The sequence below is a fragment of the Schistocerca serialis genome, chromosome 6 (assembly GCF_023864345.2).
Source record: "Schistocerca serialis cubense isolate TAMUIC-IGC-003099 chromosome 6, iqSchSeri2.2, whole genome shotgun sequence".
NCBI lineage: Eukaryota > Metazoa > Arthropoda > Insecta > Orthoptera > Acrididae > Schistocerca > Schistocerca serialis.
In genome coordinates this window covers 310,928,564-310,953,665 of record NC_064643.1, presented here as the reverse complement: position 1 = coordinate 310,953,665, position 25,102 = coordinate 310,928,564, and the positions used below count along the sequence as shown (strand labels likewise).

The window sequence follows — 25,102 nt, the reverse complement described above, 5'->3', positions numbered from 1 at the left end:
CTGGATTTAATGAGGTTAATGTGGGCCCCACTATCTATTAGTAATCTCGTCTCAGTTCCTTTTACATCTTTGCTCCTCACACATATATAGTCATTTTTGCCCGTGCATTCGGCAGCTCTTATTATTCCTGACGCAGCGTAATGGAACTGCGGCATTACGCCCTCTTCTCGTTTCCCTGCATATTCTTCCCACGGATGTTAACCCATTTACTTTCGTGGCAATCTCGAGCATAGTGTCCGTGTCGGTGACACGTGAAGCATGTCACTGGTTTGGCTTTGGTACACGGGGGTGTGTGTCCCGGTAGGTTACATGCTGTACACCGTACGGGTGGAGGACACTGAGCTCGTCCCCCATTTCCCCTAAATTCCCGCACGTCAATTTCCTTGACTGGTAATCGATTTCGGTCTGTCCCCTGGGAGCCGCCCTTTACCACGTCTGTTTTTCGGACGGTATACTTTGTTCTACATTCACGCGCTACATGCCCTTCTTTTCCGCAACTAAAGCATTTCATACTATTTTTCCGTCCTGTCCTGCTTGCAGTCGCCACTCGGCGTTTATCTCGCTCGGACGTTATCGCACATTCCTCCGTTGCGGATAAGTCAATAGCCTCTGACAAGGTTATCCGTTCGCCTTGTGCCCGTATTACTGTTTTTATTCTCTCGTCGTATAATCCCTGTATGAACACGGCCCGTCCTAGCTTCCCTATCAGCGCATTGCATCCTGCAATCTCGTCCTCATCCATGACCCTCTTCATTGCCTCTCGAAAGTGGAACTGCATAGAATCAACGCGAGAGCCCCATTGAGCCACACTTTCACCGTTTCCCTGCCTACTATTAAACATAGTACAAGCATAGTAGTCAATTGTGCGTTTGCTCTCATAATTTTCCAACAATATAGACCTCACGGCAGACCAAGTCTCTGTATGATCCCTAACCAATAGTTTACTGCGGGCTGAGCCCGTTATCTGACCAATAATGAACTTCAGAAACACTTGCTTATAACTAGGGTTCACTAAATGGTACGCATTATCGCAATTATCAATAAATTCGGACAATCTTTCTCTGTCCCCATCAAATTTATGGGGTACCAACTTGGTAGCCTCACTATAACTTAAATATAGCCTGCTTACACTGGAGAGTGTCTGCGGGCCTTCGCCCGAGTCTACTTCATTGGAGGTTGACATCTCCACTAACCTTGACTCCTGCTGGCTGGTGCTGAATGTGGCGCGTCGCGGTGGCGGCGCGTAGATCCGCTCGAGATGAGCGCGGTGCGAGACGGTACAGCTGCTGGGACGGCGCGGACCGGCGCCTCTCTACCCCGGCGGCGGCGCGATGCGACGCTGGTGCTGCGTTGGCGTGAATCAGCACCTTCTGCTTAGACGTGCCGCGGCGACCCCCTGGACCCGCGACGGTGCGCTGCGTCGACCCTCTGGCTCCGCAGCTGCGCGATGTGTCGACCCTCTCGATCTGCGACGGCGCGATGTGTCGACCCTCTCGTTCTGCGACGGCGCGATGTGTCGACCCTCTCGTTCTGCGACGGCGCGATGTGTCGACCCTCTCGTTCTGTGATGCTGGTGCTGCTTAACGCCCCTCTGCCTATTCCAGTCGCTTCTTCACCCGTAGATACCTCACCTATACCCCACACTTGGCACCAGAAAAATGGTCTAAACCTCTGTCGTGTCCTACTGACGTGTCCTGAGAGGGAGTGGAAGGACTGCGTTGGTGCGCGTCAGAGAACTTACTTGGCATGAGGTCTCGGTGGTGTGGGCCGCCAACTCCTCACTGCTCCGTTGTAGAGAAGGCTGCAAGGTGAGCTAGAGTACGGAACTCGGATAGGATCTTAGGGAAGCTTTCGTATATGAACACTCGATGTATAGAACGATTATACTGGAAGTACCCCTGGCACTTGTGATTTAAATAAGGTTCTATATACAGTCTCCAACGATTGTCTATCTGGCTATGCAGTTGCCATCCCTAACTTCCCAAACCTAAGTCCTAATACAGCAGAGGCGAGCGCACCAGACTAAGTGTCAGCTGTGTCGATTCAGCCTAAGTCCCTACTTGTTGCTGTGCTCAATACTCTTCTGCAACTCTTGCAGCATCCCGACGCAGACAGACGTGGACCGGCTTCCTAAGTACCTCACTCCATCACTCTCTTTCGATCTAGCGGCTATCCGCTTTTATAGGGGTTAGTGCACCCGGCACCACTTGTTCTAGAAGGTTCTAGAAGGTTCTAGCACCCCGAACTTTGAGCCCTGAGTAGGCTAGTCACGCGGCAGCATGTGATGCCTACGTGATGAACTAGCCATTCTCCACTGTTTGCTGTGTCCACGGGTTGCCACTAACTGTGTTTGAGCCTCGTGATACAGCATACTCCGCTCTTGTTAGTCGAGTACACATTACACATTACACATGAGATAGTCTGGTCACGTCCGCCTCGCTTGATCTGTAGCAATAATTTTCCAGCCTACAGCCTACATGATTTTAATTCTATCTTCTACTATTCGCGACACCATCTTCTACTATTCGCGACACTATGGGACTCAACTGCTGAGGTCATGAGTCCCCTAGAACTTAGAACTAGTTAAACCTAACTAACCTAAGTACATCACAAACATCCATGCCCGAGGCAGGATTCGAACCTGCGACCGTAGCGGTCTTGCGGTTCCAGACTGCAGCGCCTTTAACCGCACGGCCACTTCGGCCGGCTCAGAAATAAAAATAAATTCAGATAACGTATGCGTACAGGACATGAACGTTAGAGGACAGACCAACAAGAAATGCAGATGATAAACGGAAATTCATTGGACAAATATATTATACTGGAACTGACATGTGATTACGTTTTCACGCAATTTAGTTGCATAGATCCTGAGAAATCAGTACCCAGAACAACCACCTCTGGCCGTAATAGCGGCCCCGATACGCCTTGACAATGAGTCAAACAGAGCTTGGATGGCGTGTGCAGGTACAGCTGCCCATGCAGCTTCAACACGATACCCCAGTTAATCAAGAGTAGTGACTGGCGTATTGTGACGAGCTAGTTGCTCGGCCACCATTGACCAGACGTTTTCAATTGTTGTGAGATCTGGACAATGTGCTGGACAGGGCAGCAATCGAACATTTTCTGTATCCAGAAAGGCCCGTGCAGGACCTGCAACATGCGGTCGTGCATTATCCTGCTGAAATGTAGTGTTTCGCAGGGATCGAATGAAGGGTAGAGCCACGGGTCGTAACACATCTGAAATGTTACGTCGACTGTTCAAAGTGACGTCAATGAGAACAAGAGGTGACCGAGACGTGTAACAAATGGCACCCCATACTATGACGCCAGGTGATACGCCAGTATGGCGATGACAAATACACGCTTCCAATGTGCGTTCACCGCGATGTCGCCATACACGGATGCGACCATCATGATGTTGTAAACAGAACCGGGATTCATCCGAAAAAATGACGTTTTGCCATTCGTGCACCCAGGTTCGTCGTTGAATACACCATTGCAGGCACTCCTATCTGTGATGCAGCGTCAAGGGTAACCGCAGCCATGGTCTCCGAGCTGATAGTCCATGCCGCTGCAAACGTCGTCGAACTGTTCGTGCAAATGGTTGTTGTCTTGCAGACGTCCCCATCTGTTGATTCAGGGATCGAGACGTGGCTGCACGATCCGTTACAGCCATGCGGGTAAGATGCCTGTCATCTCGACTGCTCATGATACGAGACCGTTGGGATCCAGCACGGCGTTCCGTATTACCCTCCTGAACCCAGCGATTCCATATTCTGCTAACAGTCATTTGGTCTCGATCAACGCGAGCAGCAATGTCGCGATACGATAAACCGCAATCACGATAGGCTACAATTCGATCTTTATCAAAGTCGGAAACGTGATGGTACGCATTTCTCCTCCTTACACGAGGCATCACAACAACGGTTCACCATGCAAAGCTGGTCAACTGCTGTTTGTGAATGAGAAATCGGTTGGATACTTTCCTCATGTCAACACGTTGTAGGTGTCACCAACGGCGCCAACCTTGTGTGAATGCTCTGTGAATGCTCTGAAAAGCTAATCATTTGCATATCACAGCATCTTCTTCCTGCCGGTTAAATTTCGCGTCTGTAGCACGTCATCTTCGTGGTGTGGCAATTTTAATGGCCAGTAGTGCATATGTTCACACGACTCCACTTAATATCATCAAGAGTGAGTGACAAGAAGACGGAAACGTAAGTTTCACTAATGCTTGAGGTCTTTACTAATTTTGGTAGTCATCGGAGAAAGAACATTAATTACTCACTACTGACTATTAATCAAGATTATTGATACGCTATATAGGAATCTAAAATCGGGAATTAATAGTATGTAGCTGTAGCTAAATGAGTGAAGACTGATGGGAAAGTGAGATGGAAAACTAACCAGCGAAGCTTCCATCGGAGCTAAGAAATTAGATGCAAACTGAAGTGAAAAAAGTTGCTAGGTGAGTGACGCAGTGCACCTGCGCGAATGGAAAGACGTGCCTTGCGGAATGGGGGTGCGCCTGTTGTGTGTGTTTATATATATGCGCAGAGTACCCGGTCCTGCATCTGCAGTGGATCCCGGAACGTATCGTATCCGTGACACGCTCTCCCTTATTTCGCGGGAACACAACAGGATATGAGAATAGGTTGTACCATTCTTGTCACATACTGGTAAGCACTCAGCCTCCCGTCTGCAGTTACCAAGTCAGATCTGGTGTCGTAGCCAATAGCTCCTCGCACCATTACAGGTGTCGAGAATCGTCGGAACCCATGGTCTTTCACCAGATCGTCTACGGACATGTTGGTGTCGCTCTGACTGCCACAGAAATGGAACTCATTTCAGAATACCACTGGTCGCCCCTCAGTGTCCCGATTGAGTCTGCTTCTACACTATCCAAACCTCGGTTGTCTCTGGTAGACGATGATGATATATACGATGTTTCAAAGTTCGTGATCTCAATCCAGCATCCAGGGTCTGTTCCCAACGATTCTCTGTGACACACTGCCTATAGCCTCTGCCTGGATTTCAGCTGTGGGCATCCGCCTGTTTGCCAGCGAAACGATCGATCTTACAACTTCTATTACAACAGTCCACATGGAAGAACCGTTTCTTAATCCACTGCCACCTCGTCGTAGCTCGTTGCGCAGACACGATCTCTCTCACATTTCGAAAGACGGCAACAAACAGCAGTGTGCATAGTGTGTTGCGACGTCCACCTAAAGATTTCCAGTAGTTTCAGGCATACCTGCAGCCATCTTGTACTCACACTATTCTTCTTCTGTAGGAACGGTTTTTGTCTGTACTGAAAATAAGTTATCGTATAAGTAAGGTGTAGTTTTAATCAAATCTAGCAGACTTGGAAATATTAGAGTATTAGTCTGGTAGTGTTCGGAAAAGGAGTTTAAGGTGTAAGACTTCCCATTTTCGTCAGTTTACCGTATGCTTCGTAACCCCGCCCTCAGTGATCATAGGAGTGGCAGCTGATGTACAGTTCCACAAAATGCATGATGATTTTCGACTTCCATTGCACAGGCTATCAGCAGACTTGAGTGTAACAAGAAACTTATATCAAGAAGAAGACTCCTATTACTCTTAATTGTCTCTTAGGCTAGAATGTCATTCAGTACAAGAAAGCTCTGGATAGCCAGCGCTCTAGTGCACAAGAGCGCAAGTTACACTTGGGGTTTCTCCAAAGATACTGATGCTGCTTATGTACATGGTGATTAACAAATTGTACATCAAATCAGAAACTGTTCTGAACATTCGGTGGACTAGATGAAATGGGAGAAAATTTTCGTATAATATGACTTCATTTTTATTGTGTTTACTTTCTTTGTAATATATCTTAATATTTAAATACCTTATGGTCGACTTCTATCTATTCTTTCCTATTTTTAAATGAGTTTCAAATTTGATACGCGTAAATAAATAATGTCTTCAGAGGTGATGATAAGAATGTTGGTAACTTCCTCGTTTCCGCACTTGTTAATGCTCCATTGGATTCCACTGGACGTCATTTTCACTGGTGGAACACTAACGTGCTTGGTTTGTGTTCCATCAGAACAGACACGACCAGTGTTTTTAATTTTCCTAAGTGCCTCTAAAACATGAAGCGACTCACGACCACTTTGAAAAAATATTCTTAAAATCTCTTACAATGAATGGATGGCAATTCCAAATAAAGATTTTTGCGTCGTGTAAGTGTAAAAATATTAATTCTGTAGTTTCTTGCCGTGTTGATTTGCAGTGTGTCTGAGGCGATTCGTCCCACACTCTCTTGCCACCTTCTGGTAAGTATTAGAAGAAACCACATACGGTCTCTTCTCTGTGCCTACTTCTAACCTTTTTTTTTTTTTTTTTTTTTTTTTTATTGAGCAGCGCGATTTCCTTGGCTCTCTTTTACACCGAAATATCCTTACGGTTCCAAGGACCTCACTTACGCAGATGTGATTTGTGACGGATAATTCGTCGCGGCGCACTGATGGAAGTGATACAGCGCGCTGGCAAGAGTGTACGCTGACACAGAGCGACGTTATGTTTCATGTGCACCTCACAATGCCGCATATGTCGAAACTGACAGAATGACATAAAATTGTTTATTCTAGCTGACTGGTCTTTGCGAAAATGTTGCCCTTCTTGCAACAGAGTTATTGGTATGGGTATAGTAAACAGGTAAACAAACGGAAGTGGTACAAGACATGCAAAGATACGGATTAGAAATTTTAGGAATATGTGAAATAAGAATAACTGGATTTGGAGAAAGAAGAATAAAGGAAGGACATATCCTTCTCTATTCTGGAAGAAAGGATGAAACCCAAAGTGAAGGAGTGGCATTAATATTAGACCAGAGAGCGAAGCAGTCTTTGACTGAGTGGTACCCAATTCAAAGAGAATCATAGTCGCTCGCTTTGCAACGAGGGTAAGACCAGTGACCACTGTACGATGTTACGCACCAGCAGAACTGTCTGAGGGTGAAGAGAAAGACAAGTTTTATAGCAAACTCCAAGAAACACGGCAAAAGTGTCGAAGAAGAGATATACTACTGCTGATGGATGACATTAACGCAAACATTTGGAATGACAAGGATGGGATAGAGCAGATTATCGGGCAACATGTATTGGACACCCGAAATGCCAATGTCGGACGTCTCATATACTTTTGCGGCATATTTAACCTGATCATTGGAGGTTCCACTTACCCCGATAAACGTTAGCACGAAGTGTCCTGGATTTCACCAGACGGCGGAACAGAGAACCGGATAGACTACTCTGAATTTAGCAGGACCTGGCAAAAATCACTCCTAGATGTGAGGAATAAAAGAGGATCAGATGTCGGAAGCAACCACCACCATATGCTGGCAACGGTCCGTCTAAAAATAGCTGCACACAAGAGACACTGCAGGCAGAAGAGGATTAAGTATAATTTTGGAAAGCTGGACAATACAAAAGCGATAGGAGTTCTCGATCCAACTGAGAAATCGTTTCGAGGTGCTTGGCACAGGAATTGAAGAGAACGACATGGAGGGTCAATAGGATTCAGTGGAAACGACCTGTGCACAGACTGCTGAAGAAATTCTTGGAACAAAGGCCCACAGCAGACGAGACTGCATCTCTGACCACACATGGGATGCAATACAACAGAGGAAGGCAAAACTCCGGCTAAATTGCTCACAGATAAGGGAAGTAAAAGGAGAACTCCAACAGGAACTTGCAGATTAAATAGGATGGTGAAGAGGAGTTACAGAAAAGATAAGAGAACTTTCATCAGAAATCTCGCAGCTAAGACGGAGGCATCAGTTAACAGAGACAATAACAAGACACTATATAAAATCATACGGAAATTGTCAAATAAGAAACTTGGGGATGATATGCCAATTAGGGACAAGCAAGGAAAACTACTCACAATTCGAGAAGACCAAGTGCAAAGGTGGAAACAACATTTTGAGAACGTTCTGAAGCTTGAAACTATAGATGACAGTGTACTCAACTACATATGGATGGGGAAGGACTCTCACAAGATATATAAATTAACCGCCATCCAAAGAGGAAATCGCTAAACCAGTCCAACAGATAAAGAATGGAAAAGCTCCAGGCCTGGACAACATCAGTGTAGAGTTACTTAGAGTAGATTCCCGTATAACGCAGAAATTTTACATCCACTCCCGACAACCAAATGAATGAATGAAAAAGTACCAAATTATTGGAACAGATGCTTGCTCATCAACCTCCCCAAGGAAGGAGACCTAACTGTTTGTCATAATTGGAGAGGTATCACCCTACTGTCAATCCCAAGCAAGATCCTCTCGCGAATAAAGCTAAATACGATAAAGAATATGTAGACATGAAAATAGGAAGAGAACAAGCAGGATTCAGGTAAAAACCTTAAGAATAATAGCTGAACATTCATACGAATACCAGTCACCGCTTTGCATACTGTTTGTAGACTTTGACAAGGCCTTCCTCAGTATAATTACGAGTAGAACAAAAATAGGGAGCTCAGTGCAAACGTTTGGAATTCCCAAGGAAATAACTGTTCTTGTCAAGTGAATGTATGAAAAATACGCGTGCCAGGTTCAATATCAATGTCTGCTTTCAGATCCAATAGCAGTGAAAACAGGAGTTAAGCAGGGCTGCATGCACTCACCGATACTATTTAGCATAGTACTGAATCTTGTAATGGCGCAAGCAACGAATAATGAGAGAGGAATAAAATGGAGCAATGAAACACATCTAGAAGACCTAGATTTTGCAGATAACCTTTGCCTTCTGTCCCACATCCTCAACGACATGAAAAGGAAAGAAGAACATATGAAATCTGCTGCGAAGAAAGTGGGTTTGAAAATTAATGCCCCAAAAACAAATGACATGCGGGAAAAAGAAAGCAACAGCGTATAACTTAAGCTTGGGTGCCAGATAATCGAAAGGGTGGATAAGTTTTGCTACCATGAAAGCATGATTATGGTGGTGCAACAAAGGACATTAATAGCCGCATCAACAAAGCAAAAGGCGGTTTTACAACCCTCCGCTCTATCTGGGGATCGAAAGACATAACATTGAGGACCCAATTGCGGATATTTGAAAGTAATATATATGGATGTGAAACATGGAAAGTGACAAAACAGCTAATCCATAAGCTGCAGACATTCAACAACAGATGGCTGAAGAGCATCCTGGGGCTACGGTGGCTAAATGTCATCTCTGGGAAAGAACCAGCCAGAAGCTGACTGAGCTGCAAATAAGAAGCAGGAAGTGGAGATGGTTAGGACATACGCTTAGGAGACCAAATGAACACATTGCGAGGGAAGCCCTTCGTTGAATCCCGCAGGGACGACGGAGACGACGCAGGCCCAGAATGACATAAAGACCATCAGCTGGAGCAGAAGGTCAACAGCAAGGAACAGGATGGGAAGAAGTGAAAACACTTGCAGAAGACAGAACAAGATGGCGATCCTTTGTTGCAGCCCTATGCTCCACATAAGGAATTAAAGGAATTAGTAATAACATAACAATAATAGCAAAGTATGGAAATATATGCGGTAATATTGTAATATTGCTACATTAATTTGCTATGCTGAAATCTGGTGCTAATAGTAGAATAAAAGCGGGTTAAAAGATGTGAACTGTCTGGGGAAGTTAACCGTGGATTACTGGGCAACTGTTTCATCAGATATTTAGTCTAGGTTTACCAAGCAGACTAACATTAATGATAATCTTTTAATAGTCATACAAAACCGGTAATATACATATATATAAAGAGAATTTAAATAAAAAGAAAGAAATCAGTTTATATTTGGAAATTTATTTTAAGATTGTTCATTGAAATTTCAGCATATTAAATTCTATTCGTAACAAGCTGGTGCCTTATTTAGGATGGTGAAAATCTTACGGAACACATCAAATATGGAGCCAAGATTGGGAGACTGGATACAACACTGGATTCATAAAACAACACACAAAGAACATTGAAACACATGCAAGAGAAAGTTAACCACAACCAACAGATTCAGTTTTCACCCAAAGAAATTACGTTCGTAGCACAATCCTGTCCGTCATGTAATTACCACACACTGGTATACTAAATTCATATTAACTCTTTGTGAAGTCTTCGCAAAAAGAATAGCTGAGGGCTACTTTGATGATTACACCACATGCTCCACGTGGTCAACTTGGTTTACACAAAGCGTACAACTCCACAATAATTTTGATAATTAAAATACATTAGATCGAAAAGCAATTGACAAAAGCAAAACCTTGAACTGGTTACTAACGTCTTACTATTAACCTGATGGGTCAAACAGTTATATAAGCACGTGGTACTGGTCTCGCAAAGTACACCCCACGTGGGTTGAACATAAAGAAAAGTTGCTATATTGAAAATATAGTCAAGACGAGACGTTATAATCCCACAAGCATTCGCATTTAAGATTAATCTTAGTTAGAGTTACTGATCAACACGTGGTTCCACTTTACTCACAAAGTAGTAACAAAGCAACTACCGGAAACTAATCTGAACTTCACACGAGAATAATACTGCGCTGCAATTTAAGATAACATCGGATATTTTAGAGCTAAACCTGAAATCACGGTGATTAAATTCTCAGTTAGGCTGAACTTAACAAATCCATTGTCCTACGGACTTAGCAGACACGCGCTTAGCCGGAGATCTTACCACTTCAGACGCTCGCCACCGCCAGACTGCCACTGCCTACTGCCGAGCGTGTTTCCTGAGGGTGGCTCACAAAGACAAACGGAAGGGGCCAGAGGGGCAGCTTCCTATACCAACATGACAACGGACGGACAGAACCATACTAAGGTTAGAAACCTCTCTGCTTTAAGAAAGCGTAGCTACCTGTTCCGACGTTGGTCCTACTGTTCTCTAGCAGACAGCCTTGTCTGCTACCCTCAAGCATGCAACTAGAAATACATATGCTCATTCATCCTCTCACACAAAAGGGAACGGGGATGACAGTATCTTATCATATACAGTATATAAAAGAAAGCGGATGTAGGTTCCGTATGAGACTGTGTGACATGAATTACATATAAGAATTACATATAAACTGTGCTTTAAAGTGTAGTAGTGTGACAGATCGTTCTTGTCTACGTGTAAAGGTAACACGTTCCACTACTCAGTCTCCTCCCAGATAGTCAGAAACGCCACAGTAAATTTAGAAGAGGAATTTATTCCATAAATGACAACAGATTTAAGAAATCAAACATGAAAGGAATCCAACAGAGACCTTTCATAACCCCAACGCTCCGGGAAAAGACTGTGCAGGGAATTTTCTGGCCATGCTAGGACATTCCCAAGCAGGCTTCTCACACCCTACTTAAACCAAAAGTGTAAAGAAAAGGCAAAAGGTCACCAGCTACTTGCTAAAACACAATAATTTCAACAAATCTTTAAAATCTACTAATTTCAAACAGAAAAAAAACACAATCTGTGACACCTATTTAAAAGATAGTGTAGACCTAATTCGGTCAGCAAGTAAAAACAATGGTTCCTGTGTCATTAATATGAAAACAATTTCTGGTTGTTACCCTTATGGAGTTCACCAGTATTTGCTCATTGCAAGAGCCAACTGATCACAGGCAAATTTATGACTGTTTATTAACAAGGAAAATTTATGAAAATAGCAAAGGTGCCACAGCAATTAAAAAAGAATATGAAATAACATCAGTATTATAAACCAGAACATTACAATGCACAATCTGCAAAAGCAAAAATTGATAAAAAAAACATGTTTTACAAAGTGGTTATCAAAAAAAAAATTCTATATCTTATAAAACTAATAATTTGTAGAATTAACATAACTATGTGGCATTAATTTAATCACTCTACTATATTTCAGTTAGTTAGCAAACAATGAGCACTGTGTCATTATACTGAAAATACAATTAATTATGTGATTGTTACCCTTAAGGGGTTCCTCACTATAAATATGCCCCATGCAAAGGCTAATCGATCACAGTCCAATGAGAATGAATAGCAATCTGACTGATAAACGAAGCAATGCCACATGAATTAAGTTACGAAACAAAATAACACAAATCTAATACATCACACAAGAACAAACATTGATCAATAAAACAGTACAATAGTCAATATCTAATAAAGAACACCAATAAATAAAACACCTGCAAAATACAAGAGTCAAAGTCTAAAATAAACAATAAATAGAACACCTGCAAAATACGAGAGTCAAAGTCTAAAAAAAATTAATAAATAGAACACCTGCAAAATACGAGAGTCAAAGTCTAAAAAAAATTAATAAATAGAACACCTGCAAAATACAAGAGTCAGTCTAGTAAACACCAATAAATCGAATCCCTGCAAAACACACGAGTCAAAGTTTCTGTGACAGAAGCACACGTATATGCATTGAACTAAGAACCGTATAATCACTGTTCACTGATACACTCACTAGTTCCACTGTTCCAAGGCACAGTATAAGGAGAGGGGAAGGGGGTGCGTCGCCGCAGCTGTCAGTGGGGATTTTTGTCCATCTGTTGCGTGCAATCCCGCCGTCTCTGCCCTCTCATGAAGTTTCTCTTGGTGGTCTGTGTCACGTACATCTCGATTTGGTTCCATGTTTGTGTTGTCAAATTCGTGCGGTATCCTCGATTGACACGCCAGGTTGATATTCCTGGGCAAGGATGACACTTAATGGCTCTTCTTTTGTGCCACCCTTAGCGACCAGAGAACATCGAACCACGATTTACTGTCGCTTGACAGTGGGCATCCGTCAGGAGATGTTGATAGGCGTCGTTGAAGTCTGCCAGTTTCTCTGGACAGTATGTGTCAAAAGGCTCCACGCCCTTTGTGTTGTTACATTCTTGAGTTATCCCCAATTGACTCGCCGGTTTGATATTCCTGGGCAAGGATGACACTTAATGGCTCTTCTTTTGTGCCACCCTTAGCGACCAGAGAACATCGAACCATAATTTACTGTCGCTTGACAGTAGGCATCCGTCAGGAAATGTCGATAGGCGTCGTTGACGTCTGCAAGTTTCTCTGGACAGTACCTGTCAAAAGGCTCCACGCCCCTTGTGTTGTTTCTCCGCGGCCGTCTCGTCACGGTCGCGTGCGTGTGGTGCGTTGCCAGCAGATGGATTTCCGCGCGGTGGACCGCTCGCCCATCTCAGGTCATCGCCTCGAGGAAGGGTCGCCCGGGGCGGCCGCCCATTAGCTCCAGGTGCAAGGGAAAGTGTTTGCCGCGTACCCTTCTTTTGTTGTCGGCCGCGCTCCCGAAGTGGCCTGGCTGACAGCGTGTCCTGCTGGGAAACCCGCCAGTTTACAACTAGTCCGGCTGCTCCCGCTGTCTCTTAAGAGTTTTGCCGGTTCGCTTTCACGTTCTCAACTGCATTCACAGAAATTTTTCATCATCCTTATGTGATTACACAATGTCATACATAATACCACTTAGTATTGTCTTTCACAATTTTTAAGAACAAAGTGAGACTTAATTTTTTTTTATAAAAATAATTAGATGAATCGACAATATAAAATAAAATTTAAATGACTTGACAATGTAAAAAAAATAAAAGTGAAATGACTTTACAATGTAAAAAAAATAAAAAATTAAATGAACTGACAATATAATATTTAAATCCACATCACTAATGTGGTTCACTTACGTTTTAATAAATCCAATGCTACTTATTAATTCACTAAAATGAATAGGATTATGCCTTGTGCAAGTATAGGTCAGGACAGCATAGGGTTTACATGTTATTTACACACACATACATGCACACCTGTTGTCTATTCTACAAACTAACTACCCATAAACATGCATTACTCAATATTCTACTTCTATCCACTACTAGTTAAGCCAATAAGCTACTTCAATGCTATTTCAACACCGTGTATATACCACTACAACATTGTTCTAATTCGTCCTCTTCTTGACGCTCGCGGCATACGTCTTGTCACATGATAAATGTGGAGAAACTTTCCTTAAACATACACAGTAAAAAGAACAATGGTTATTTACACACCAAAACATTTATACCAGTTCGCACACCTGAAAAGAGACTCGCAATTATACATTTATCATACTCATATATTCACACATAAAACAGTAAGAAAATTTCATCTAAAATTACGTTATCACAAGAATTAATCACACAGATGGCTCTGAGAACGGTAAAAATGTCTGCACTATACAGGTTATACTACGTTTTCTTACCCATTTTGCTGCGATTTCGTTCCTTCTTTAAGTTACCTCTCGTTTCCAAATCAGTCATTTCGCCTGTGGTGGTTATTCTGGATTCATTTCTCATGAATGGCAAAATTGTGATCACCTCTGTTCTGTAAAACAGTATCATCTTAACATATTGAACTTACAACAGACACAAAAGATCCGAATCCTCCTGCAGTTTAAATGACAAATGTTTTGCTTCATCCTTATTACCTTAAACCAAGCTTTCCTTCGTTCCCATAATCAAAATTATTTAATCATCCTCTACCTTCAAGAGGGCAATTTCCTCAGTACAAATCATATAGGCTGCAGTGCATCCCGCACCAGCGAAAACGGTAAGCTGTAATGCTCACAGCATCAGCAAAAATACATAAACATCGCTTTTCTAGGACAAGTATTAACGCAGAATAATTTTTTAGGCTCTGGCTCAACATCAATCAAGACTACCGAAAGGATCCACATTCCCGTTCCATTCTCCATTTGCTGGAAAACTGCTCGTATTTGACTGCCACAATAATATTTCAGGGCGACGTAAATTACACAAACCACAATTCTTCTTTCACCTTGAAGGGGATCAATCTACTTACGAAATCCACAGACAGCACTTTCCGTACTCAGTATAAAGAACAAAAAAGACATATATCATCAATATTAACATATCATCGCATATTGGGAAGCCAATGGTTAAACAATCATATTATCGCATTCTGTTTTCAAGATTCCAAACTTACTCATTCCTTTCTCAGAGTTCTCCTATCTTAAAATATTCATACAGCACGCATACTATAGTAAGAGATCCTCATTTATACTGACAGATATAGAATAGTAATAGATAGATAGTAGCACTGAAAGCAGAAAATCGGAAACAAGGCTACTAACAGCTGGGGACCTGGGTTTGCCAGACCCATAATACCCACAGATCGGATATTCCCCTGAGTTTATGCACTAATTCAGCAACGATCTTGCTTCTCTCAGGAGCGGCTCTTTTCAATTTACACACACAAAGAAAACAGCATTTCACTCGTTCACAAGGAAACCTTTTATCTTTACGTTTGAATCAAACTAAATCCTAATTGCACAAGGAAAGAAAACAAATTAACAACATCACTTCAATCAATCACATAAAAACATCTTTATCATTAATTTTTACCAACATATTATTCAAAATGCATGTCACAAATTTAAACTAATCAATTCTTTCTCCTCACCGTCCTCTCTACTTCTCACTGTCCTTTTTACTTATTTGCCATGTCGCTCATTTGTTCCGATTGGGCGCCTTCTGCACTGATCGTTAGTCATTGCCGGTTTTGCTCATTTCTATTTGCTGGATTATGTCTAGGGTTAGCCGGCCGAATTTCAACATCATGAGGTGCTCCGCCTACAGTCCTATTCCCACCGTGTTCACCGTGATATCGATTCTGGTTGCCGTACCTGTAGCGTTCACGATCTTGTCCACGTCCTCGATCATTTCCGTTGTTCCACCTGTGTTCGCGACTGTTACCCCAGTTTCTATACGGCCGGTCCCGATTATTGTTTCGTTCGCGTCGCGACGACCAGTCACGCCGTTGATTAGTAATACGGCCACGACTGCGGTCGCGCTGCTGTGCCCCGTAATAACTTTGTGCCTGATTAGGCGGGCATTCTGCTGTATTATATTCCAACTCTTGGAGAAGTGTTTTAAACGTTTCCACGTCCTCTTTGCATCGTCCCGCAAGAATGACGTGCCGCAAGTGCATCGGCAATTTGGTGATGCATATCCTAATTAGTTCCGCAGGCCCGTATGGGTCGTATAAAAATTGATTTGCCTGCAGCATGTGGTCGAATAGGCGTGCAGGGCTGCCGAAACCAGACTGGTTCAAATTTGGCAGCATAATTATGCCATGTTTGACCCTATCTTGTGCCGCTTCCGACCAATAGGCGGAGAGAAAGGCTTGTCGAAACTCCCGAGTGGAGTTGCAGTGACGCGCTGCCGACCTCATGCGAATCGCCGGTTCGCCTTCCAAATAGCCACACATATATTCTATCTTATGTGAACTTGCCCAGTCGGGAGGAAGACAGAACTCAAATTGCTCGAGCCATGCTCGTGGATGTATTCCTTTTTGCGAATTTCGGAATATCTCAAACTTTCTTACCGTAAGGAAATGTTTGAAATCAAATCCCCGCATTTCCTCCTGTCGAGGCCCTTGAATGTTTCTATTTTTCTCATGTCTGCCCCTCAAATTACATTCTTCCCTGTCGTCAAAATCTCCCTCGTGGCCGGAGTCCCTCTCTGCACTATTCCTACGGCTATTTTTAGTGCTATTGGCGAGTTCGGAATCACACGCCATGCGGTTTTCCAGATGCGCCACGCGTTCTTGTAATTCGCCTGTTACAGCCTTGTGTTGCCTGTTCACTTCGAATTGTCCCTTCTGAAATCTCAGAAGCGAACGCACTTCTTCGGTCTCTGCGGCCGCTACCGGTGTAGTATTGTTCTCGCTTTCCGTCAGCTTCATCGTGCCTACAATGTCCGCTAATGCCGCAGTCTTATCATCTATTTGTCTCTTGTCCTCCGCCCCAGTCTGCTTCAATTGTTCTACTTGCTGTTCCAACGCGTGGATCGCTAAACTGTTGTCCGCTATTGTGTTGCTAACGGACGTGGGACAATGCGTTTCTGCCTCTTGCACCCTCGAGAGTACCTGCTTATGTTCCCTTTGGCATTCTTCCCTCAGCTCTTGGAAATTCCTAAGTAGCCGTTCTTCGCTTTCTTTAGATTCGGCATAGCCACTCCGCTTACTCTGTTCTAAGGCTTGCAGACGATCATCGATTTGTTCAAATGTACGGCCTAATTCTTTCATAATATCACTTTTTATTTCACTTGCCAGATTGTTTATTCTTTGTGAGATATCATCGGACACTTTCTGCATCGACTTGTCGACTTTATTTGTCTGCTGGATTAGTTTTTCGTCTATTTGTTCGCCTAGCTCGCGGATAGATTTTTCAGATTTCTGCGTCATTTGTTCGCCTAGCTCGCGGATCGATTTTTCGGATGACTCGTTTTGTTCTCGGAACGATTTTTCAAATGATTCTTTATTTTGTTGCAATAAGGTTTTCATGAGTTCTGCCAAATCAATTTGGTTAGTAGGAGGCAAATTTATTTCTGGCTCTGCTGTGAGCCCGTTCGTCCTGTTTTGCATTTCGTCTGAAGTATTTCCCATTGTATGTTCGGAACTGCCCGACGCATTAACATTCGAAATCAAATTATTATCTCCTTGGTCCATGTTGCTTAAGTTGTCGGACCGCTTACTTTTAGCTTGGTTACGTGTCTGCATTAGTGCAATTTATACCCGGTACGTGACACACTAATCAAAATAAATGTGTCCCCCAAAAATTACGACAGTCACACGAAAGATACCCAACCTAGTATGCACTTTTTCACATGCAAAACAAATTTTTATCTTTGATCGAAACAGTGCAATGTACAAGCGAGAACAAAAAACACACACACATATAAAACACACAAATATAGAAAACAAAACAAGACAAACAACACAACGCCGATCAACAACGCCGTGAATCTTTTGAACGTCTGCTCGGAAACAACGCAGAAGTTGTTTTAGCGCTGTAGGGAAAAAAAATTAAGATTATAACACGCTCGCAATCTAACGTTTCAGAGATTCCAGAGTCTAGCGGAATCACAGAACAGGGTCGCCATGTGTAATGTTGCTACAAGAATTTGCTATGCTGAAATCTGGTGCTAATAGTAGAATAAAAGCGGGTTAAAAGCTGTGAGCTGTCTGGGGAAGTTAACCGTGGATTACTGGGCAACTGTTTCATCAGATATTTAGTCTAGGTTTACCAAGCAGACTAACATTAATGATAATCTTTTAATAGTCATACAAAACCGGTAATATATATATATATATAAAGAGAATTTAAATAAAAAGAAAGAAATCAGTTTATATTTGGAAATTTATTTTAAGATTGTTCATTGAAATTTCAGCATATTAAATTCTATTCGTAACAAGCTGGTGCCTTATTTAGGATGGTGAAAATCTTACGGAACACATCAAATATGGAGCCAAGATTGGGAGACTGGATACAACACTGGATTCATAAAACAACACACAAAGAACATTGAAACACATGCAAGAGAAAGTTAACCACAACCAACAGATTCAGTTTTCAGCCAAAGAAATTACGTTCGTAGCACAATCCTGTCCGTCATGTAATTACCACACACTGGTATACTAAATTCATATTAACTCTTTGTGAAGTCTTCGCAAAAAGAATAGCTGAGGGCTACTTTGATGATTACACCACATGCTCCACGTGGTCAACTTGGTTTACACAAAGCGTACAACTCCACAATAATTTTGATAATTAAAATACATTAGATCGAAAAGCAATTGACAAAAGCAAAACCTTGAACTGGTTACTAACGTCTTACTATTAACCTGATGGGTCAAACAGTTATATAAGCACGTGGTACTGGTCTCGCAAAGTACACCCCACGTGGGTTGAACATAAAGAAAAGTTGCTATATTGAAAATATAGTCAAGACGAGACGTTATAATCCCACAAGCATTCGCATTTAAGATTAATCTTAGTTAGAGTTACTGATCAACACGTGGTTCCACTTTACTCACAAAGTAGTAACAAAGCAACTACCGGAAACTAATCTGAACTTCACACGAGAATAATACTGCGCTGCAATTTAAGATAACATCGGATATTTTAGAGCTAAACCTGAAATCACGGTGATTAAATTCTCAGTTAGGCTGAACTTAACAAATCCATTGTCCTACGGACTTAGCAGACACGCGCTTAGCCGGAGATCTTACCACTTCAGACGCTCGCCACCGCCAGACTGCCACTGCCTACTGCCGAGCGTGTTTCCTGAGGGTGGCTCACAAAGACAAACGGAAGGGGCCAGAGGGGCAGCTTCCTATACCAACATGACAACGGACGGACAGAACCATACTAAGGTTAGAAACCTCTCTGCTTTAAGAAAGCGTAGCTACCTGTTCCGACGTTGGTCCTACTGTTCTCTAGCAGACAGCCTTGTCTGCTACCCTCAAGCATGCAACTAGAAATACATATGCTCATTCATCCTCTCACACAAAAGGGAACGGGGATGACAGTATCTTATCATATACAGTATATAAAAGAAAGCGGATGTAGGTTCCGTATGAGACTGTGTGACATGAATTACATATAAGAATTACATATAAACTGTGCTTTAAAGTGTAGTAGTGTGACAGATCGTTCTTGTCTACGTGTAAAGGTAACACGTTCCACTACTCAGTCTCCTCCCAGATAGTCAGAAACGCCACAGTAAATTTAGAAGAGGAATTTATTCCATAAATGACAACAGATTTAAGAAATCAAACATGAAAGGAATCCAACAGAGACCTTTCAATATCCACTGAAAACTATACAATAAGACCAGGCAGTTCACAAGAATAAACTTTCATAAAACTAAGGTTATTCCAGTTCTGTAAGTCACCGAGAGCTGGATTCAAACCAATAGAGCAATGAGTAGAATACAGAGCGTACGAATGAAATTCTTGGAAAAAAGTGCGCTATTACCTGTAAGTGAAACTTGTGCTATGAACGATCCAAATGGACGAAGAGACACAGGACGAACAGAAAATTGTGCAAATGTAACTTGTGACTGTGATCAGACTAACCAATAAACTACAGAAGAAGGAGAAAAATGTAGAAAGGAAAAGTACACAAACCCACAAAGCAGTGGAGGCTAACTGCGTGGAAAAAAAGAACTAAAAATCTTGTCTTTATTTTCGTTCTGTTCTTTCAATTTGAGACTGAATTTCGTAATATCGATGATTTGAAAAAGCAGGGAGAAAATCAACACGCACCATAGAAGAAAATGAAGTGATGGAAGACTCACAGGCTAGTCACAAAGAAAAAAAAAAAATAAACTGATCTACGTTCGCAGCTCTGGTAGTGTTTTAACTAAAAAGAATTGGGAACTTTGACGTATCAATTTGGAAACGAAAAAATCTTGATGTCAGATATACAATTAGGAATAAATACGTTCAGAACATGACTGTGGAGGAGGAGATTACTGTTTAACGTCCCGTCGACAACGAGGTCATTAGAGACGGAGCACAAGCTCGGATTAGGGAAGGATGGGGAAGGAAATCGGCCGTGCCCTTTCTAAGGAACCATCCCGGCATTTGCCTGAAGCGATTTAGGGAAATCACGGAAAACCTAAATCAGGATGGCCGGACCCGGGATTGAACCGTCGTCCTCCCGAATGCGAGTCCAGTGTGCTAACCACTGCGCCACCTCGCTCGGTAACATGACTGTGGGAGGACGGATAAGTTACACGTTCGGGCGACTTCCTATACTCGTAGACTATATCATTTAGAGTGAATAAGAAGCTGCAACGTAAGTTTGTGTAATCCTTAAAATATCTGGTAGCTATGGGAGGAAACGAAGACAGGACAATAACTACTCACAACTAACTACTCAACGAGGCTAGTAATATACTATAAAGATATCTAAACCAGGCCTGAATTGTGGGTAGCAGTATTCAGAGGAGTTATAGCGAAATGAACGAAGATTGACGTGCAAGTGAGATGAAAAATTAGCCAGGGAAGTTCCCACCAGAGCGAAGAAATTCGATGCAAACAGAAGTGGAAAAAAACCTGCTGGGTGAGTGACGCAGTGAGCCTCCGCGGACGCGCAAGATGTGCGTTGCGGAGTGGGGGATCCACCTGCTGCATGTATATATACACGCGCAGAGTACCCGCTTCTGCATCTGAAGTGACCCCGCAGACCCAACTCCCAGCAGACATGAAGGCCGCCCTGGTACTGGTCGCGGCGTTAGCCGTCATTGTGGTCGTCGCCGCGGAGGAGAAGTACACCACCAAGTACGACAACGTCAACCTGGACGAGATCCTCGCCAACGACCGCCTGCTCAACAAGTACGTCCAGTGCTTGATGGAGGATGGGGAAGCCAACTGCACCGCTGATGGCAAGGAACTCAAGAGTAAGTGTTCTGTAGGCAGTTGCGGCTCTCAGTGCCTTTCCTACTCAGATCACCTCGCATCAGAGGCGCTTTCCGCACAAGTGTCACTGCCCATGCCCTACTCCCATTCTGAGAGGAAATTCTTAAATGTATCTATCTTCAGAGCACCACTGAAAGATGTAATCGTGTCTTCATCATATATATTCGAAGCCTAACCCTTGTGAGCTTAGTCACTACGTTCCGTCTCCCAATATTCGTCACTTTGTAGATTTTCTGTACCAGTGACACAGAATATTTACTCTTGAGGCGGGCTCTATCCTTCCTTGTCAGGTATTTTGCCTGAAAAATGTTTGTTTTCCAATTTGTTATTACCAGATACTAACATTCCTCATTTATTTTTCGCTAAAGAGCAGCTTTTATCTCTTTTTAGCGCTTTCTCATGGTTACTCTCTGAATCCAGGTTATTCAGGTGACTTTCTTGTAATACTTTTTTTTTGTATCTTTGCGTTATCTTTTGCACCGCTTGGTCAATACGAACCTTTGAGGAAAGAACAGGATAGACAGAATCTGGAGGGCATATCTTGAGACTATTTTCACAGTGTTAATGATACAGAACCGTCCTTAAGTCGATATGAATGAATGCTATGAAAAATTGTGTCCACTTATGGTTCCACTGTAGGAGATTACTGTTTTACTACTCTGTGAGAAATAATACTGTGTTTGTCTCCCTTGTCTCAGAAATTTCTTTTTCTGAAAAATCAGTTCTCTGTACCTCAAGTCCCTGCTAGGTCGCTACATATCTCCATGGAAGAGAATCTTCCTACTTACGTGGTTCGCATGGGAGAATGCGTGTATGTTTGTGTGTGTGTGCCTGCGGACATTGCAATAAAATTGTAACATGTCATGTTTGAGAGCTACAATTATTTACTTTGCAGGTTCCATGTAATATTAATTTTCGCCCGTCAAGCACAATGAGTTAGCTATCGAAGTACATAACATCGTATTTCGTTTTTTAATTTTTGTTGTGATTTACCTTTTTTATTTTACTTACACACCATAAGTTGTGAGCAGGGACTTGTACCCGAGGAGAAAATACAACGCAAGGGGCTGTTCTTTTTTTCTGTTTTTCAATTTTTTTCAGATTCTAAAGCAGATCCCCAAACCATGCTTCCAGAGACAGCAGTGTAACACTGAAGGCTGCTGTTCCAGGCTGCTGTATGCGTCAAACGTGGTTCTGCCGCCTCACTTCTTTTGGAGTATATGTACATTTGTGTGTGTGTGTGTGTGTGTGTGTGTGTGTGTGAGAGAGAGAGAGAGAGAGAGAGAGAGAGAGAGAGAGAGACAGACAGGCAGACAGAGAAAACTTGCCAGAGGTGTTCCAGCGCGCTGATCGCTATGAAGTATCTAGCGATGCTTCACGAATATCAAGCGACAGTTGCTTCATTACCTTTCTGTTACCTCCTCCCATTTCTGCGGTATCTCTCTCGATTTCTAAAGCAGCGTCATTCTACATTATGTTCTCACAAAATTACCTTTAATATGTCACCTACATTACGTCTAAAATCAGAAGTACTGCTCAGATTGCAACCGTCCTCTAACGTTTGTTAAATGCATCAACGTTTTCCATTCCGGCAGAGAATAAAACCTTTCGTCTCACTTTCAGTTCTTGTACATATGCTGCTCTGTACGTTAATTCAAAACAATTTTAAGTCAGCTGATAATTTATAGGTGAAATAATTAATCTGGAAATAGATATACTCCTTTTCTATTATATACTTTTCGACTTTTTGTTCTATAGATCGGTGTTTGCTATTGTGAACAAATGTCTTGATTACTACAGAATCTGATTAAAGAGTATAATTTTCTCTCTATCCAGTCCTGAATCTCTAGAATTCATATTTCTCACTGACGCTATACCATTTGAATATTCACCACATTTCCTGTAAGTCAGCTTTTATTTCGGTATGTTGTGTCTATAGTGAGTCATTTCTTGTGTGCCGTGTAAAACTTTAATTTCAGGTCGTACTTTACCCTTTCAAGCAAAATAACAGCGTTATTCTGTGCTATTACCTTGTAGAAAAGTATTTCTCATTTTTTCCAGCTGATTAATTATTATTTATTTAAATCGTTTTATACATTTTTGGTGGTGTACAAAAGAAACCATTATAATAATTTACCCATTGTCAATGTTTTCTTTCGAGTCCTGTAACTTAGATTTGTATGTTTTAGGTTAACTAAATATTTATATGGGTTGTGCATAAAGTGCCCATTGAACATTCTCTTCGTCCTTGTAGATTCAAAATCATAAAACACTTTTGTGTGGAGGTATGACTAGCGCTGCACTGTAATTCACAGTACTTAATCTCGTTGTAATGCAAACAGAGGAATCACAGCAAGTTCTGTAAATTGAATTAGTGAAGTGGAGATGTTAGTGTTGGGAGGCAGGGTCAATGGTAAGATCAATAAAGCGACACCATAATTATAACTGGTTAAAGTATTTCAAATGAGAGTGGAACTACAAGTTGTTTCAACGTATTACGATTGATTAAAAACAGTCTTGATCACAGTAAAATATTTGTTTGTGATGGTAACCGGTTTCAGCCAGAATGTGATCATCTTCAGACTATTTATACCATGATGGTAAGCGGTGGTGGTGAGCGGAGCAGTTGCTCCGTTTTCCACTACCGCTTAAAATCATGGTACAAATAGTCTGAAGATGATCACATTCTGATTGAGACTGGTAACAACTGCAAATAAATATTTCACTGTGGTGAAGACCGTTTTTAATCATTTTAAAGATATTTTCATTATGACTGATATGTAGTAATCCACAGAAATATTCAAAAGAAATCTATTTGCTAAATATCCTTGTAGGGTGGCTGGTGTCGATTAGGTAACACAAGTCAGAAAGTATTACATATTATCAAAGAAGATAATCTTATACACTGTCTATGTCTGGTTCAGTACTTGGCAAATTCCACTGCGGAAGTCAATGGATACACGAGTATGTAGCATTTACACATTTTTCTAAATTCACGTCTGAATTACATCAGACCTGAAGTTCAGAGATAATGCCACAGTATAGATTTCCTGAAAATATGATGTGCATGATAATAATCATGCTTTAAATAAGGTGATTGTTAAAGTTTTTAGGAACAGTAAATAAATGTTGTATTTCATATACATAGGAGGTAGCAGAATTGTAAAGAGAGAGCCATTTCGCAGGAGATTTTGTTCTGTTCAGTTTAGATTAGGTTAGCGGGTCTACCAGGTCACTAAGTATTGTCTTTTCATACAGAAGCCGTCCCTGACGCGCTGAGCAACGAGTGCGCCAAGTGCAACGAGAAGCAGAAGGAGGGCACCAAGAAGGTGCTGAAGCACCTCATCAACCACAAGCCCGACGTCTGGGCGCAGCTCAAGTCCAAGTACGACCCTGATGGCACCTACAGCAAGAAGTACGAGGACAAGGAGAAGGAGCTCCACGAATAAGCACTGTACTCCCATGTCTATCCTATCTAAACGTTTTTCTTAAATAAACTATAACTTTTAACTCAACGCATGGTTTTTAATGTAACAATCCCAAAATCACGATAAAAACAGGAAATAAGGGAGTTTGCTTTGGCGAAAAACTTTGAAGAAGGCTCCTGAAAGTTGTTCGACGACTCTGACAGAATGGAAATTTAGACCTATCAGTTTAGCTGTTGGGATCAAAAGCGGGTTGCTGTCGATTATTTTTTCTGATTTATCTAACTCATACGATGGCGGACGGGGTGGATCATTAAGTAAGGGCAATTCCTTTCCTAACCTTCTCCAGTTCTGCTCCGTCTATAACGACATTAAGGTGAATGGAACCACTTCATTCCCTTTATTTATTTAATTTTATGAAGTGGGTCCATTTGTGCTGCGAGAAT

General features: G+C 42.1%; 1 protein-coding gene across 1 annotated transcript in view; it reads left to right on the top strand.

The window, feature by feature from the left end:
- Positions 1 to 24,746, top strand: part of LOC126484841 (uncharacterized) — an 87,620-nt gene extending 62,874 nt beyond the window's left edge. Inside the window, exons 3-4 of the mRNA XM_050108436.1 lie at positions 20,809 to 21,212; positions 24,490 to 24,746. Coding sequence (XP_049964393.1) covers positions 20,809 to 21,212; positions 24,490 to 24,680 — 595 coding nt within the window. The 3' untranslated portion in view covers positions 24,681 to 24,746. The remainder of the gene's footprint in view (positions 1 to 20,808; positions 21,213 to 24,489) is intronic.
- Positions 24,747 to 25,102: the final 356 nt, after the last annotated feature.